The following is an 18,576-nucleotide window of genomic DNA, read 5'->3' on the forward strand; positions in this document are numbered from 1 at the left end:
ACCTGGGACATTCCAGGTACAGACATAGGGGGAAAAGGTCGTAAATAAGCTCAAGGGACTGAAGGAAAACATGGACAAAGAACTAAAGGAAATCAGGAAAATGAATGATAGGTGATCACAACAAGAACAGCAATAGAGAAGGAAAGAAGGAAAAGGAAGCAAACAGCTCAGACCACAGTAACAGAAATTAAAACTTCCCAGAGGGGTTCAACAGCAGATTGGAGCTGGCAGGAGAAAGAATCTGAGAACCTGAAGATTTGTCAACTGAAACCACCCATCTGGGGAGCAGAAGGAAGAGAGAGTGAAGGAAGGGGACAGCTGAGGGAGCTGTGGTACCATCAAGTGCACGAGTGGACACATGGTGAGGAGCAAAGAGAGAAAGGGGCAAGAGACTTTCCAAAGAAATAATGGCTGAAAACTTCCCAAATTTAACTAAAGACATGAACATACACATCCAATGCACGTAATGAACCCCAAACTGGATGAACCCAAACAGACCCTCACTGTAGACTATTATATTCACACCATCAACTGCCAGATAATAATTCTGAGAACTGCAAGAGAGAAGCAACCTGTCACATACAAGGAGCCTCAGTAAGATGGAGTGCCGATTTCCTACAGGAAACCATGGGGGAAGAAGAAGAAGGAAGTGGGATGACAGATTTAAAGCGCTGAAAGCAAAAATCTGCCAACCAAAAGTCCTGTATTAGGTGACCAAGAATTCTCTATCTGCCTTTCAAAGATGAGGGAGAGAGTGAGGCATTCCCAAATAAAAAGGAGCTGAGGGCATTCGTCCCCACTGGGGCAGCCCCACCCGAGATGCTTAAAGGGAGCTCTGCAGCTCAAAGGAAAGGCCATCAAACAAGGGGCCACAGCTACAAGAAGAAACAAGGCTCGCTGTGAGGGAAACGGCAGCGGTAAATACAAAGGCCCAGGCTACGGCACTTTTTATTCCTACAGGACCCAAAGGAAGATGCATAAAAGTTAACGACAGGGGGTGCAAGGGTGGCTCAGCAGGAGAATTCTCGCCTGCCATGCAGGAGACCCCGGTTTGATTCCTGGACCATGCACCACCACCCCACCAAAAAAAAAAAAAAAGTAATGACAACCTAGTGGTGTAGGAGTCATAAATATATCATTTGTGATAAGAACTACCTAAAGGTAGAGGATGGAAGAGTACAGGAGCGTGGTTTGTGTAAACTACTGAAGTTGAGCTGGGATCGGAGCAAAGGAGACTGTTATAGATTTGGGATGTTAAATTTAAGCCCCATGGTAACTACAAAGAAAGTATCGGAGAATACGCAAGTTCATGGAGACAGAAATGAGAGTACACATTTAGTAAAAGAGGCGGTGGGAGACCACAAGGCTGTGCAGGGATGAGTCCCACAGAATAGGAGGGGATGATGTGGGAGGGTTATGCTGTATACATGTTCCCACAATTTTAAAAAAAGGGCAACCAAAGAGTCAGTGACAATTAAATGTCATTTGTGGTCCCAAGTGGGACCCAGCAAGGGAGGAGAAGAGGCTCAAAAGGACATTACTGCGATATATAAAAAATCTGGAGTATAGACTTGAAGTTTTACATCCATGTTAAATTTCTTGAACTTGATAACTGCACTTAAGGTGGTTACAGAAGTACCTATGTTCCTTGGAAATGCACCTGGAAGCATTATGTGTTTAAGAGCATGATGTACAAAGCCTCCACTCAAGCATTCAGAAGATGGACTGATAAATAGGTATAGATTCATAACTGATGGATGGATAGACGGATGAAAAGAACAATAAGGCAAATGCGGCAAAATGCCAAAACTGGTGGATCCTGGTTTGTCCGGGAAGGGGAATGGGGCTCTCTCTATGGGATTTGTATTATTTTTGTAACTATCCCTTCAGTTTGAATGAATTTAAAAATCAGAAAATTTCTTTCAAATGTACAGATGTGTGTATACCAAGCCAAAAGTCGAAAGTAAAAATAAATCTATGTGATTGGAAAGTTCAGAGACAGAAAGTAAGGTCTGTGGTTGCCCAGGGTGGGGGAGGGGGAACGGAGGGTGACTGCTAAGGGGCATGAGGTTTCTTTTTGGGGTGAGGAAAATGTTCTGGAACTAGACAGAGATGGTGACCGTGGGGTGCTGGGGTCATATTAAATGCCCCTGAACTGTGCGTTGTAAGGGTACCAACAGATGTGGTGTTAAGTGCACCTCACACCTCACGCATACACACACACACACAGCCCATTGCTCGACACATCACCCCAGCACCTTGGCCCTGAGGAAGGCTGCTGCTCCCACCCAAGAGGGGGCCTACCCAGCCAGCCCCTTGCTGTTCAGGTCAGGACTCACCAGACATTTCCACTGCGGCCAACCGGCACCGGGCTGAAGCCGGCAGCCCACCTGGAAGAAAAGACAGTGACCGTCAGGCCCATGTCACCCGGGTGACCTGGACACCCAGCTGCAGGCTTGGGCCACCTAGAGTCGCCACCTCTCGTCCAGGCCCAGCTAAGGGGACTTGCAGTAGGAGAGGCAAGGTCAGGCTACAGCCCTCTAACCCCACAGTCCTGCGGCCAGGCCAACCCCAAGATGAAAATCTGGGAGGAAGAGGACGTGGGAGCAGCAGGGGGATTGCCGTGTCCCCCATCACACTCCCACCTCCCTGGGCTTCCCTACCAACCCCTCACCTGGCCTTTGGGGAGCCCCCCCATGGCTCTGAACGCCTTGCAATTGTTGCAAGGCCTGGACTCTGAGTCCTTGAGGACTGGGCTCACTGTCGTGTGGCCAAGGGTGCATCTGGCTGGGCCAAGGGCTTTTGTGACAATCGAGCCAAGGACCCAGCACTTCACCTGGCACCAAGGGCCCATGGCAGACAGTGCTTCTGGAAAGGCTCTGCAGCTCAGGGCACCAAGTGGCCCCCACAACAGGCCCCACCCATACACACACTAGAACAGATCTCGGTCAACATCCCCAGAGCCGGGCAGGAAAGGGGAGGGGGCCCATGCTGGGCTCTGTACCCACCCAGCTCCAGCAACAAGTGTGGGCAGAGATGAGAAGCCACACCCAGGCAGGACAGGTGGCAGCAAGCACGGAGATGGCAATGCCACACCCTCACCCACAATTTAGTGAGAAAGTTCCAGTATCCCATCTAGTCCACAGCTCAGCTAGGGCAATGAGCAAGTGGCCCGGGGGATTCTCAGCACCCTGACAAGTAGGCACCTTTGCCCTGTCCCTCAGCAACTCCCCTGCTGCCTGCCCACCTAGCAGGAGGTGTTCCCTCTGGGCAGGCCCCCAACACCCCTGATCCAAGAGGGACGAGCCTATGCAGGAAGCAAGGACAGGATCCCCGGCCCCCTCTCTATGTGCTGCCTGTGCCCACCCCACATCTATTTCCAGACCTGGGCCTGGCCTGGAGTCTCTCCCAAGGCAGAGCCCCTGTCCCCCAGCCTGAGGCTCCTCAAGAGCAGCCAGGGCACAGATGTCCTGGGCCACAGCAGTGCCCCTGAGGCCAGTCCACGGGCATTTGCTAAATGCCTGGCACACACGCACATGGCTCTGGTCCTGCCTGCTGGGCAGTGAACATGCCGCCCCTACCAGGAGAGCCCTGCTGCCTGGAAAGGAGAGGCCACAGGAGACCGACAGGGTCTGTGAGGACTGATGCCTCCAGCTGGCCAGCCCACACCCAAGCCCGCCTGGAGCCCTAAACCCAGGAAGACTCCCAGCCCTGGGGCTCCCCTCCCATGCACAAGCATGACTGCCCCCAGGCCTCAATGCACCATTACAGGACTCCTGTGCTACAGCGACGCGCCTGTCAACGAACACAAGATTTGCTTGTTGTGTTTATTCTCCACCTGGGAGCTGGGTGCTGACAATTGGGTCAAGGGTGGCGACAGCGGCTGCAGAGTGGCCCCACGCTGGGTGGGCAGACCTAGGGAGACCCCTAGCCTGTGCCTGTCCAGTCAGATGGATTTGGCCCCAGTGGGGAGCGTCCAAAGTCCACAAGTTCCGGGTGGCTGGGCCTGGGCAACCGCAGCAGAGGCAGTGCTAGGTGTCGGGGTCGAGCGGGCAGCACTGTGCCTCCAGCACGCCCCGGAAGACCTGGAAACGGTGGTTGAGGTCGGGCTGCGCGTGCAGGCGCAGGCGGGAGCCCAGGGCACCATCGGGCGAGGGCGCGCCGTAGAAGACACGGCGGATGCGGGCATGCGTGAGGGCCATGGCACACATGGCACAGGGCTCGCGGGTGACGTACAGGTCATAGCCGGTGCAGACATAGGGGATGCCGTCCTCCTCACCATCTTCCTCACGCTCCAGCTTCCGCCCAGTGCCCGGCCGGGCAAGGGGGGTGGTGGCTGGAGCAAAGGAGCAGGCGGGGTGGGGCCGGAGGTCGTAGGCGCCACGGCCCTGGCCCTGGGCCACCAGGTCGACGCATACCATGGTGGCGTGCAGCAGGGGGCTGGCTGGCCCGCGGCAGTCGTGGCCCGTGGCCAGCACGCAGTCCGTGGCTGGGTCTACCACCACGGCCCCCACGGCCCGCAGGCCCCTTGCGGCCGCCCGTTGCGCAGCCTGCACGGCCCGCTCCATGTGTCTCTGCATCGCAGCCCGCTCCTCTGCAGAGAAGAGCCGTCCCGCCAGCGCCCGGGCCACCTGCTTGTCCTCGTGGAAGGTCGTGGGCCAGTGGGCCCGTGCCACCTCAAACTGGGCCCTGGTCAGCGGGGGCCGGGCGGGCACGGGCACCAGGGAGGGCTTGCCCAGGCCGTGGGAGTCAACGGCCAGCTGCGGGAGGAGCTCGGCCAGTGCACACGGGCCCGGGGCTGGGCCTGCCAGGCACAGCAGCAGTTCGAGGGTGGGCGGGCGCCCGGTGGCCTGGCTTGACCGCACCCTCTTGAGATGCGGCAGGGTAGGCAGTGGGTGCACAGCGGACACCTCCTTGAGCAGGCGTGAGGTCTGGCTCTTGTCAAGGACGGGGGCAGCGTAGGCAAGCACCAGCTCCACATCCCCACACTGCTGCTCAGACAGGACGGGGGTGGCGTGCCACGGTGAGGGCTCTGGCTCCCGGCTTCCAGCATTCTCATCCCCATGGTGCTCTGCAGTGCCTGGGGCAGGCTCCATCCTTGGGCAGGCCTGACTGTGGAGACAGAGATGGGGCAGGCCATCATACTCGGCCGAGGTGTCCATCCCGGGGCTGAGGCTCCGAGGGCTGGGGTGAGTCCAAGGGCTCCAGCCCAGGGCAGAGGGTCTCTGCCCTACTCGCGCTCACACGCTCCTAACTCTTGTTCCTGCAGAGCGGAGGTAGCTGTGTGTTTCCTTTGATAGGATTCACTTGCCGTGAGGCTCACCCAAATAAAATGTACAGTTCGGCGGCGTTTAGGACATTTATGGAGTTGGGCAGCCATCACCACTTCCAAGTTCCAGAACCTTCCCGTTTCCCCCAACACATTACCAGCCACCCCCTATCCCCCAACCCAGCCCCTGGCAACCACAAATCTACCTCCTGCCTCTGGGTGTGCCCGTTCCAAACATTTCACACCAACAGAATCAGACATTTATCTGTCCCTTCATGTTCTATTTCTCTCACTGAACCTAACATCCCCGAGGTTCACCCTCATAATGGGTATCGGGGCTTCATTCCTTTTGAGGCCTCCCCTCCCAGTGCCCCAGCATCCAAGGAGGGGATGAGCACTACTCCATGGCACGGACAGATGACAACAGCGGCAGCAGATTCAGAAGCAGGTTATCCAATAGGAGCTACAGGGACAGGCAGCCTGACCCCAGCGCCCAGGTTTAAGGTCAAGAAAGAAATACAAATATATATATATATTTGCATATATATATATAATCAAATAACTTAAAAACAGGACAGCATTGGCCAACAACCTCAGCTGCCCGAGACTGCCCAGCTTACCAGCCGCCCCAGGTACCATCAGCCCCCAATCCTGGGACAGCCTCTGATTGGCTGAGCTCAGGGCACGTGCCCACACTCAGCAGCTAACTGACACTTTAAAGTGAGACCACACAGATTACTCAGCAGGGAGGATGGACATCCTTCCCTATGTCCCCTGCTCTGAAGCCTCTCCTCCCAGTGCCTCATCACCCAAGCAGGGGTCCTGTGGGTAGCCAGGAGCCCTCCCAGAGGGTCCGGTCTCTGGTTCCAGTACCACTGGGTCTGCAGCTCCCTACATATGCCACTCAGTTGACCTCAAGGTTCAGCAGCTACCCCCTTCTCCCGAGACCTCAGGTGTGGTGGGCAGGGTCCTAAGGGGCCCCCACAGCTCCAGGTCACACCTATGAACGGGCTGGACCTTCCTACAGGGTCCTCCACACAGTTGGGTGGGCAGCTCAAGCTCCCAGGCCCTTCAGAGAGGACTAACACAAAGCCCAAGGAGGATTCGACATATACAGCAGCCTGAGGACGGAGGGGGCCATGAGGCAGGGAGCAGGGGGTGGCCCCCACCGATGCCACAAGGAACTGGGGACAGCAATCCTTACAGGTGACATTTGAGGGAGCATGGAGGTAGATAAGTTCCTGATTGAACCTGCAGACGAGGACAGCCCAGCTGCCACCTCCTGCAACCTCAGGACAGAGGCCCCAGACTCTCAGGGAGCCAGGCCAGGGAGTATACTCCCCCATGCTCCATTTGCTGTCGGCTTTAAAAAGAACTAAAACTGCGGAAAGCCAGGAACTTGCCCTTGCCACCACCTCCTGGGAGCTCCAAACAGTGCTGGCTGTGAGGCAGCCACAACAAGGATAGTCCAGTCAGGCCACAGTGGACCAGGGCGGGCCTAAGACTACTTTCTGCCCAGGGAGCAGTTCTGAACCCCTGGAAGAGTCACGGTTCACTCAGTGCGGTGTACTGGGGCTGGTGCAGCCGCCGATACAAGGCGACACACATGTGGGGGCAGATGGTCAACAGGACAGGGTGGAAAGACAGCAGCCAGGGCACCTGAGGGGCTCAGCCTTTGCTCACAGATGGCCGTGCCAAGAAGGGGGCATCTACCTTCCCCCTGTCTAAGTGGGACATGACTCCCAGGGGTGTGGACCTTCCTGGCAATGTGGGACAGAAATCCTGGAATAAGCTGAGACTCAGCATCAAGGGATCGAGAAAACCTTCTCGACCAAAAGAGGGAAGAGAGAAATGAGACAAAATAAAGTGTCAATGGCTAAGACATTCCAAACAGAGTCGAGAGGTTATCCTGGAGGTTATTCTTATGCATTAAGTAGATATCACCTTGTTAGTCAAGATGTAATGGAGAGGCTGGAGGGAACTGCCTGAAATTGTAGAGCTGTATTCTAGTAGCCATGTTTCTTGAAGATGAGCGTATAACGATATAGCTTTCACAGTGTGACTGTGTGATTGTGAAAACCTTGTGTCTGATGCTCCCTTTATCTACCTTATCAACAGACGAGTAAAACATATCAAATGAAGAAGAATAATAGGGGGGAACAAATGTTAAAATAAATTTAGCGTGAAATGCTGGTGATCAGTGAGGGGGAGGGGTGGTGGGTATGGTATGTATGAATTTTTTTGTCTTTTTTCTTTTTCTGAATAGATGCAAATGTTCCAAGAAATGATCATGATGATGAATACGCAACTATGTGATGACATTGTGAATTACTGATTATATATGTAGAACGGAATGATCAAAAGTTAAGAATGTTTGCATTTGTTTGGTGTTTTTTGGTATTTAAAAAATAATAATAAAAAAAAAAAAGAAAGGGCCACCTGAGCAAAGATTCAGAGGCAGAGTCAGGGTCACTCCAGGCAGAGCCAGGCACGAACGTGCCAAGGTCTTGGGGCAGGAGTTGCAGAGTGGGGGAAGGAGACGTAGGGGTGATGGGGAAGGAGATGTTGGGCATGACGGGAGGGGGACTGTGTCTCTAACAAGAAGGGACACAGTCTGAGTCAAACAGGAACAGAGGCCGGATGGCCTCATGAGAAAGGCAGGGTGGGGAAGTTAAGAAGTCTGGGGTCCCAAAGATGGAATGCAATCGATGTCTGGCTCTGCAGTGGCCCTTGCCCCTACAAGTCCCCAGGGAAGGGCAGGTGTCACCCTCTCTGCTGAGTCCTCCCTGCAATGCCAGCCCAGCACCAGGACAGGTGAGGACCAACTGGGGGCAAAAAGAGGTTGGTTCCTTCCTGGAGGTGTGAGCAGGAGCCTTGGGCTGCCCTGGTTGCCCCAGCCCATGAACCCAGGTCTCCCTATTGGGACCCCACCCCTGACTTCCAGAATTACCAGAGGGTGGGAAAGAGGTAAGGAGGCTCTTATTAGGGTGGAATGTGGGACCCAGAGACCCAGGAGGAAACAGTGGCCTCATGAGGGAGACCCTGATGGGGCCTCTAGGAGTTGGGTGGGGGCCTGGAAGTGCCTCAGTAGGCTGGCCTGGGAACCAAACCCTGTCCCCTCCAGGCCTTCCGCAGCTCCTCCCAGCAGGATGCTCATGAAGCCACCGTGGCCGTTTTCCACACTTCCCAGAGATGAGAGGGGAGGCAGAAGGGGAGGCAGACATTCCTGCTGAGAAGCGGGGGGACCCACAGCCCTCAGTCTCGCCTTGCCCCTGCTGTCCTGCAGGAGGGGGAGGCCACAAGGATGGGAGAGCTGCCCCTGAGGGTGTAGCTGGCCAGGAGGGCCAGGAGAGACACGCAGACAGCAGACTGGAAGGTGAGCACCTCCAGCTAGAAAGCCCTGGCATCCACCTGGCCAGCCCCAAGGATGCTGGCACCCTCCCCTCCCCTGGCTGTGTCTACCCCCCGACTCCCCACAGGTATTCAAGGTCCCCACAACCTAGCCAGCATCTTGGCAGACCCCCATAGGTGGCACAAGCGAAGAGGTGGTCCTGGTGCTGGGCACCTGGACACCACATCCACCACCTTCTGCTCTCTGCCAACACCCTCACACAGCAGGCCCAAGGCTGCCATTTTAGAAGCACCGCTGTGTCTGGGGTCCAGGAAACTGGAGGCTTCTTATCACCCTGGCTGATAAGGGGGCTCCCTGCACCTCGCCTGTTTGTGCAAACAATGTGCTTTATGGGGACTGGACACCTGCTGTCCTTTCAGGGTCTGGATGGTAGAGGTGCCCATGTGACCAGCTCCAATAAAAACCCCAGGCACCAGGTCTCTAACAAGAGTTCCTGGGAGACAGCACCTCACACATACCATCCTCACTTGCTGCTGGGGGAACTGAGTGTATCTGTGCAACTGTATGGGGAGAGGACTCTAGAAGCTTCTGCCTGTCTCCCCGGGACCCAGCTTCACATGTCTGTCCCCTCTGTTGACTGTACTCCAGGTGCCTCTGCTGTGATGAACCACAGCCGCGAGGACAACACTCTCCGGAGCCTGGGGGGTCCTCCTTGAGAATTTCTCAACTTGGTGGTGGTCTGGGGACCCCCAAAATAACACTGTCCTAGTGACGTAAAGATGCCAGATGATATTCAAGGAGCCCAGGGGCCAGAGAGGCTAAGACACTCACCCATGGCCACAGCATGGCCAGGCCAGGGCCAGGGTATGCTCAGTTAAAGACCCGAGGAGAGAAGATGCAATGCCACCAGGGACAGGGAGGAGGGGCAGAAGCTCACACTTGGAGCATGTGCCCCTCGCCTGCCCGAGTATCTGAAGGAAACTTAGAGGGAGGGAGGACACTAAATTTCCTTCCGGGACATTCCTACAGCCCAGCCGACTTTAGACTCAGCAGTATTTTAAACTGAAACCGACTCAAACAGCCCAGCTGACATGGGGAGTGGAGAAAATTGAGAAATGGAAGAAGGAAATAAAGGAACCTGGAGCAGAAGCACCAGGAGCCAGCACCACCTTAGCGGCACTCAGCAGAACCAGTGGCCACCCTGTCGGCACAAAGCTCCTGGCAGGCCCTGGAGTGAAGTGTCCCTGCTGCCCTGCTGACAAGCCAGAAGGCCCCACAGCACCTGAGGCGGCCAGGATGGACCTCCAAGAAGGAGTCTGGCCACTGGCCAGAGTTTCCTACTTCCTTTCAGGCCTTCTTTACTCTCAGCGTTCAGAACTGAGAATCTGGGAAATTAACACAAGATTCTAAAAGGCCTGGCAGAGGGGACCTAAGCGAGAACTGCCCTGCAGCCCTATCTGCTAGCAAGCACCTGCTGGCCACACCAGACACAGGAACTAAAGCTCACCAAGGGTCTGTGATTTGATCATCACCTTGAAATCTCATCACCTCCAGATTACAAATGAGGGGTTGGCAAACAACAGTCCAAGGAACTCAACAGTCCAAGTCCCGTTTGGTTACATTTCGTGTACACCATACACTGTCGGGTCTGCAAGGCCTAAAACATTGACTTATCTGCACCTTTACCGAAAAGTCTGCAACCCCCATCACAGATAAAGAAACTTACATGTTATAAGAGCAGCTCTGAAGCCAGGGATGTGGGCTTCCAGAGCCTGAGGTTTGGCAGGTGGTTAAAGCACCACAGAACCAGAATTTAGGAGACCCCGGCACCCCTGCAGGCTGCTCAGACAGCACTCATGCAGTGTCCACACTGGGGTGAACAGCCTCAGCTTCAGGACACAATGGTGGTGACCCCAAGGCCGGCCCTCTGAAGCCTGGCTGAACCAGCACTCCTGCCACCAGGAGACCACCAAAAGCACAAGCAGCTAAAGACTAAGAACTCTGTGCTTTAAAGTTCCCTTGGGGCAATGGCGAGAAAGAGGGAAAAATCAATTTCCCCATGTGGAGAATTCCTGATATTCTCCCAAGCAGTGGGGACTCAGCATCAAGGAAATGAGAAAAGCTTCTCGACCAAAAGGGGAAAGAGAGAAGTGGACAAAATAAAGTGTCAATGGCTGAGAGGTTTCAAATAGTCAAGAGGTTATCCTGGAGGTTATTCTTACACATTATACAGATATCACGTTTTTAGTTACGGTATATTGGAGAGGCTGGAGGGAACTGCCTGAAAATGCAGAGCTGTGTTCCAGTAGTCATGGTTCTTGAGGTGATTGCATACTGAAATAGTTTTCACAATGTGACTGTGATTGTGAAAACCTTGTGTCTGATGCTTCTTTTATCTACTGTATGGACAGATGAGTAAAACCTAGGGATTGAAAATAAATAAATAATAGAGGGAAAAATGTTAAAATAAATTTAGTAGATTGAAATGCTAGTGATCAATCAAAGGAGAAACAAATACTAAATTATATTGGATAGATGGAAATACTAGCAATCAATGAGACAGAGGGGTAAGCGGTACAGTATGTATGAGTTTTTTTCTTTTTATATCTTTTTCTGAATTGACGCAAATGTTCTAAGAAATGATCATAGTGATGAATATACAACTATGTGATGATACTGTGAGTTATTGATTACATACCAAGGATGAAATGATCATATGGGAAGAATATTCATGTTTGTGTGCTGATAAGTTTAAAAAAATTTTTTTTAATTATTAAAAAAAGAATCTTGTGCTGTGTCTCTGGAGACTGGATAAGCTGAAGGACGAGAAAGGAATGGCGAAAGCACCTCTACCTAGGCAGCGACACCTACAGACTCTCCCTCCCACCCCCAAACAGCCCAGTAACCCACTGGCCGAAGCAGCTGGTGCCCCAGGGTCCTGACCTCCCTCACCCTGCGGCAGGGGGGCCAGGCCTGGTCTGCGTGAGGGGTCCCAAGACACCCTGCTCCAGAGCTCACATCAGAACTGGCTTTTCTTCCCAGCCAGTTTGTTTCATGGAGGCAGTGACCTCAGGCCCTGGCCATGGGCCTGTGGGGTGGGCACAGCCACTCGTCCCGCCACGTGCCTTGGTCACCGGGCTCTCCTCAGGCCTGTTGAGCCACAGCCCGAGGCATGTGTTTTCTTGGGCTGCAAATTCAGGGGCCCGGCTCCTCACTCTGGTGGAGCTGTCTGAGGTTCTCAGTTAGCCTGATAAGGGCCGTGGCACGCGGCCAACTCGGACCTGGGAGAGTCTGGTGGCTGCTCCGCCCATCATCCAGGGACATGCAATTGGGACAGATCTGCCTTCAGGTCAAATGGCCATTACAGCCGTAATGCTCCTTGTCGCAAAGGTCCCAAGCCTTGGTCTTGCTGTTGCTGCACAAGCTGTCACCACCACTGCCTACTCCTAGGTCAAGAGCTGTGACGTGCTTGTAACCAGAAGGTGGCATTTCCTGGTGGTTACATAGGACTGTAACCTGGTCTTACAAGAAGACCCTCCCTTGATGGTTGTGATGCAGCAAATGGCCCCCCTGCAAGTTATCCATGGGGGGCTGTGAGGCAGGTCCCTGAGAGCAGCCCCCAGTTGACAACCAGGGAGGAGCCGGGGTCTTCGGTCCAGCTGCCTGCAGGGGCCGAATCAGGTCAAGGCCTGTGGGAGCCTGGGAGGAGGCATAGCCCAGGCCCCTGCCTTCCTGCTGCCCAAGTGTCCCTGGCACAGACAATCCAGCTCAGTCAGTCAGGCCCAGGCTCCAGACCTCAGCTATGGCAAGATCAGAGACGGGGGCTGTTTTAGGCTGTGAGTTGTCGGTCATTTGTTACAGATACAGCAGAGTCGGAAATGGCTGAGGGAAGGAGAGGGAACCCAGGCCAGCACCAGGGGGAGGAGCCATTGGAGAGTGACACTCAGGCAGTCGGTGGATGGCCGGCAAGAATGGTGCAACAGCAGGTGAAGCAGGGACTGGACCAGTGGCTTTAATCCTGGCAGACCAACAAGTGTGGATCCCTGGGAAAGTCACACCAGCTCCCGGAGCCCCACACCTGTACCCCGGATGGCTGTGAGTCCTGATGAGATGCTGTGAGATCCATGACAGGGCAGAGACCAGCCTCCCTTCTTTCAGCCTATTCCTTCAAGACACAGTCAGCACTGAGGGTCACCACAAGCCAGGCTGGTCCTGGGCGCTGGCAGAGGAGAAGGTGGCGGGAGCCCGGCCCCCCAGAACTCTCACCCAGAGGGGAGGCAGGCGTTAAGCATATAGTGACAGCTGGAGACATAACCCTAAGTGCAGAGCATAGGCGAGCGTGGAAGACAGTGTGGACTCTCTCCTAGGAAGGCACATGGTTTCCTCTCATTCCTAAGTCAGACTGTACTTTATTTTCCTCACCCAGGTGATGCGTGGCAAGAGAAGACAGCTGCAAATGATGCTAAACTGTTATGCCTAAGCCCGGCCCACACATTGATTTTGGAATACTAGTCTCAAGAACTGTAAAAGAATGCCTGTCATTTTAAGCAAAATAAATAAATAAATTATAAAAGTAAAAAATAAAAGAATTAACTATTCTGCTCAGTCCAGTACTGCAGCCTGGGTCATGTGTGGCCACTGGGCAGTGACCTGAGGTTGCTGGGACTGGAGCTGTGCTGAGGGTGCCAGGCCCAGGGGGCGCTCAGAGATGCTAAACGGAAAAAGAGCTGAGACTGTCACTAATGGCTTTTTTAAGGTTGATTACACACTGAAATGGTAATACTTCGGGTGTCTTGGTTATATAAGATGTTACTAAAATGAATTTCACCTATTTCTTTGTACTTTTTTAACACAGTCTCTCAAATATGGAAGGTCATGTGTGGCTCATGTTATATTCTGTTATATTTCCACGGGAGAGCATCGTCCTAAGTGGGAAAGAAATTACAGACAACACCACGATGACTCCGGATGGCCGCCTCGAATACTGCTGCCCACCCCGCCCCCCGCCCCTGTCCCTACTCTTGCAGGCTTCCCCCTAGACACTCGTAGCTGAGGGTGAGTCATTTCACACTAACGTGCTGCCCAATCGGCTCTGTGGTAAGCCCAGTGCCCCAACGCCTAGCACTCTGCTGTTTATTTGCTGGCCAGTCCCCCGGGGAGGGGCACATCAAAGCCACCTCCCATGAACACATCTTCTAAGCTCCTGATGCCAAGTCTGGCAAGTGTACAGAGCCAATGGCCAAGCGTGGAGAGCAGCACCCCATACACTTGGGGATACCTCGGGCCACTGTGGCTACTGCCACCCAAGGCCCGGAGAAAATGACTGAATCATCCTCCCAAACCCACCCCTCGCCACAAGGCCTGCTCTAGCCACAAAAGCTCCCACTGTCTTCAGAGCAAACGACAGAGTCTCCCTTGTCTGTCACCCTGATTAAAATCAAAACAAGACACAAAAATAGTCGGCGGCCATCAGGACCCCGCTGAGCAGGCTGCTGGCTCCTGGGGAGAAAAGTCATGGAGATAGTTACCGTGACCAGCCATCCGCTCCCAGGTACACACTGTGGGACCTGAGGGTGCACATCCGCACTGAAACCCGCACAGCTGCTGCCAACAGGAAGCCCAGAATCTCCAAAAGGTGGAAGCAATCTAAGAATCCCTGGCAGATGAAGGGGAAATAAACACTGATAGAATTCAGCCATAAAAAGAATGAGGTGCTGCTCCATGCTACGACATGCATGAACCATAGGGTCGTGTGCTGAGTGGAAGAAGCCAATTCCAAAAGATCATGTTATGTGCTCCAAGGACAAGAAATGTCCACAACAGGCAAAACCATGGAGAAAGATCAGAGGGCACCAGGTACCGGGGGAGAAGGGAAAATGAGTGGCTGCTAACAAGTATGAGGTGTCTTTTTGGGGTGGTAAGAATGTTCTGGAATCAGTGGTTACATTTGCACAACTCTGTGACTATACTAAAAGCCACCAAAATATACACTTTAAATGGGTGAATTTGGGGTACATGAATTATATCTTAATAAAGCTGTTAAGAAATAAAACAATCACGCAGACAGAGAAAGGACTTGTAACTGTCCAAGGGGGCCCAGCCCTCAAAGATGACAGCTGATCACCATTAGTACCACTGACACTCAGAACACTTGGGAAACCCTGTTGCTGTCCTCAGAGCTTCCAGGAATCGACTCTCTTCCCCACCCAGGAGGGAACTACTGGTCCAAGCCCAGTTTCCAAGGAAGGGGCTCTCCAAGACCAGTGACAGAAAATCGGGGTCTCAATAAGAGCACAGTCCACCCTAGACCCCAAAAGTGCTGACTGGGAACACCAGCCCCCACCCCACCCCCCGAACAGTGTCCACAGTACAAACATGGAGGTGCACCCAGGGCCCCACCCCAGCCAGAGGAGGGTTGGGAGGTAGCATCTGCGTCCAGATGTGGTTGGGGGTGGTACTTCAGGGAGTCAGACCTTGACTAGAGACCTCTGAGCTGCACCTAAGTCTTTGCTTCATCCTCAAAGCCCCCAATTCACCCCAGCCCCAGACATCCCAAGTGTCTCTACATCCTTTGCGGGCCTCAGTGCTGCCCTGGCCTGCCCACTCTGCTGGGCCCGCCTAACTCAGTCCCTTCCCCGGATAGAGCCTCCCAAAAAAGCCCATGCTCCAGGCTCAAGGAGGCTTAGGAGAGGCTCACCACCTGCCCCCAGTGACAGAAGGACTCAGAGCACACAGGTTATGACAAAGAGGTAGCCAACACCTCCCTGTTCATGGCCTGTTTTCACTGGTTGTGGAGTCTGTTCAGGCAGAGAAGGTCCACCCACTGCAGCCCTGGGGGACTCTGGCTGTAGCAAGGAGATGGGACCCCTGACAGTCTAGACCTCTGCCCCTTTCCTGGGTGTGCCTCAGCCCCCTCCCTCGACAGCACCGGTCCAGAGGTGGGGTAGAGGCTAGAAGTCCTTGGACTGGAATACCACTCCCCAGTGCATCCTGCCTGGTCTGGCACAACACGGGGATAATCTTGGTAAACCTCAGGCTGGGAGGCCTCATCTTACCCTACAGATGAGGAAACCCAGGCCCAAGAAGTCAGCACTCAAATCTGGATGTGCCTAGCCAGAACACACGCACAAGATTTCGACCCCGCCCAACAGTCCTTTCCCCAGCCAACATTTCCTGGCTGTGAGACTTTGAGTAAGCGTCTTAACCCCTCTGAGCCTGTGAAAAGAGAATTCAGTCACAGCTGCACCCCAGCAGAGCTGTCAGAAGCAGATGACAAAGCCGGTGAGGGGCCCTGCGACGGCATGGGATGCTGCGGCACTCACAAATGGTGACCTAGTAGTATGACTATGGTGAGCAGAGTCCAGGACGGAGGCCACGGAGGCAGTGACCCACAATAGGCTGGACGGCAGGCAGAGTAGGGAAGGGAATCCCTGTCAGAGAGAACAGCCGCTGCAGACTGGTGCCAAAGCTTGAGTCTCAGGGCAGGACCACAGTGGGAGCAGACGCTTGTTTCAAGTACGGTTTCCAAGACTGAATCTGGAATTTGTAACGAGCCCCTCCCCAAGCAAGCAGGGTCGCTAGACGAAGCACAAGGGGCCCAGTTCAATGTGAATTTCAGACACATGAAAAATTTTCTAGGATAAGTATGTCCCAAGAATAATATGGGACATATCTATACTAAAAAATAATATGTGGCTTATCCCAAACTCATACTGAGTAATACATCCTGAATATGTATTTGGGGACCTTCGCCTACAAGCTAACTCGCAGTATGCGGAGGAAGGGGTTACCAGGGCGCGAGGCCAGAGGCCCCGAGACAGGGGACTGGCTGCGATGACCTGTGCCAGGGCATACCGGAAGCAGGTGGGGCGCGCGGGGCCTCTATCTCTGGCCTGAGGGGCGCGCGAGAACGCGCAGAAAAGCGGTGGGCGCGGAGTACCGCGGCTCGCCCCGCCCTCCACGCACGCGCACACGCGCCGCCGCCTCGCGCCCCCCGCAAGAACCCGCCCGCCCAAGGCGCTCGCGAATCTAACTCGGCCGCCCCCTCACTTCTCGCGTGGCCGCTGCCCCCCACAACCGAGAGCCCCGCTACCGCCTTCCCTCCTCAGGAGATTGGGCTAGGGGAACCCCCATACCCGGGACCTCGCGCTTACCTGAGGGAGACGGGCACGAGCGCAACGCTGCGCTTCACCAAGTCTTAGCAACCGGCTCACCCCGCCTCGCCTCAGTCGCTCCCTGGTGCCGCTGGGTACGACGGGAGCGTAGTTCCGGTGTCGGGGGCGGTGCGAGGCAGAGGAGGGCCAGGACTACAATCCCCAGGAGGCAACGCGCGAGGCCATCTTGCCCCGCCCCTCGGCGGGGCTTTCCTCACGTGACCCTCTGCCACCCGGAGCTGGGCGGAGTCGGAGCGGGTGTGGATCGTCGGACTCTAGACCGGTCCGGGAGCAGGGGAGAATAGGAACCCGGAAGGCCTTTGGGAATCGGCAAAGTGGGGAGATTGAGGCAGAAAGGGGTCACCACTTCTGAGGAGTCTGGTCTGTTTTGGAGCGGCTGGTTCCGATCGTGCTGGCCTGGGGGCTTGGCCGCCTCTGGGTCCCACTTTTCCCATCTGTTCTGAGAGAACAGCACCTCTTGACTCTCCTGGACCAAAAGTGATAGTATTATGAGCAGTACAGTTACTTATCCCAGATAAATGGGGTGACCCCAGTAAGGCTCCCTCGGGGCTACTCGGCTCCCCCACCCCATGACACGGGAGATACCAGGGGACATCTGTGGTCGTCACGGGTGGGGGTGGGGTGAGGGCTGCTGGCATAGGGTAGGGGGGAGCCCAGGGATGCCCCCACCCAGAGAATGGACCAGCCCCCGATATCGGCAGTGCGGAGGTGGCAGACCTGCGGTAATTATTTGGAAAAAAACGTGGAGTTCATTTCGCACACCTCACACCCCACACCCCAGAAGAAATTTCCGACGGTGGAGGTGGTATAAACCAGGGCGACCCCGCAGCTTCTGGGGTTCACCTCCTCTCCTCCCACCCCCAGTTTGTGTATTTAAGTGGGAAGCAGCCTCCTAGGACGTCAGCAGGCTGGATGATTATGGGGTGCCGAGACTCTGGGGGGGAGTCAGTGGACTACCCCATCCTAGGGGTTCTCATCTCATCTCAATCTCAGAATCTGAGGGTGGTTCTGCCTCCCCCCCAAGGGGCATCAGGCAATGGGGAGGGGAGCGCACCTGGCGTCGAGTGGAGGGAGCTCAGGGACGCTGCTGAACACCCCCTAGTGCCCAAGACGCCCTCATCCCCACCCCAGTCTCGTCTAGACCTGAAGCTGCAAGACTAAGCCTCAGCCAATTGGCTTTTAGTAAACTAGAAATGGCTCTAGTTACCGAGCCCCTATCTTGGGGTCTCAGAGGGCTCACTGCATTAACTCGTGTAATCCTCAACAAAGCCTTGCGCGGTATTGGTGTTAATCCCTTTTTACAGACCAGAAAACAGCATCAGGGAGAGTAAATGCCCCGCCCGAGGAGGCAGTTCTCCACCGAGAGCGATTCTGCCCCCTGGGGACACTGGGCGATGTCTGGGGACATCTGTAGTTGTCTCAGCTGGGAGGAGGTGCTGCTGGCATCGAATGGGGGGAGCCAGGAAGGCTCCTCAACCCCCCCCCCAGTGCCCAGGACACCCACACCCCAGAAAAAGATCTGGCCCCAATGTCAGCAGCCCTGAGGTTAGGAAACCTTTTTTTAAATTTAACCCCATTGTCAAATGAGGAAATAAATTCAGGTCTCTAAGGGACCCCTGAAGGGAGAAGAAAAAAAAAACAAGATTGAGGTTTTTCCGTTTTCTCCCTGTGACCTTGAGCAAGTCACTGCTCCCTTCCTGCAAGAATCAATGATTCCCTGCGAAGATCCATCAAATGTCTTTTCCTGAGATGGGTGGCATAAGGAGACCACCCCTCCTTCT

At 54.6% G+C, this 18,576-nt stretch overlaps 2 protein-coding genes across 2 annotated transcripts in view; both read right to left on the reverse strand.

The window, feature by feature from the left end:
- The window catches only part of SCAMP4 (secretory carrier membrane protein 4), a 39,341-nt gene extending 22,452 nt beyond the window's left edge, over positions 1-16,889 (reverse strand). Inside the window, exons 1-2 of the mRNA XM_077121275.1 lie at positions 16,775-16,889; positions 2,340-2,390 (exon numbers count right to left, since the gene is read on the reverse strand). Of these exons, the coding sequence (XP_076977390.1) occupies positions 2,340-2,346 (7 nt within the window). The 5' untranslated portion in view covers positions 2,347-2,390; positions 16,775-16,889. The remainder of the gene's footprint in view (positions 1-2,339; positions 2,391-16,774) is intronic.
- ADAT3 (adenosine deaminase tRNA specific 3) lies at positions 2,427-16,868 on the reverse strand. The gene is made up of 2 exons (XM_077121274.1): positions 16,775-16,868; positions 2,427-5,112 (listed from the first exon to the last, which is right to left on the reverse strand). The coding sequence occupies exon 2, from the start codon at positions 5,094-5,096 to the stop codon at positions 4,032-4,034; it is 1,065 nt and encodes a 354-aa protein (XP_076977389.1). The 5' UTR covers positions 5,097-5,112; positions 16,775-16,868; the 3' UTR covers positions 2,427-4,031.
- Positions 16,890-18,576: the final 1,687 nt, after the last annotated feature.

The sequence above is a fragment of the Tamandua tetradactyla genome, chromosome 11 (genome assembly GCF_023851605.1).
Source record: "Tamandua tetradactyla isolate mTamTet1 chromosome 11, mTamTet1.pri, whole genome shotgun sequence".
Classification (NCBI taxonomy): Eukaryota; Metazoa; Chordata; class Mammalia; order Pilosa; family Myrmecophagidae; genus Tamandua; species Tamandua tetradactyla.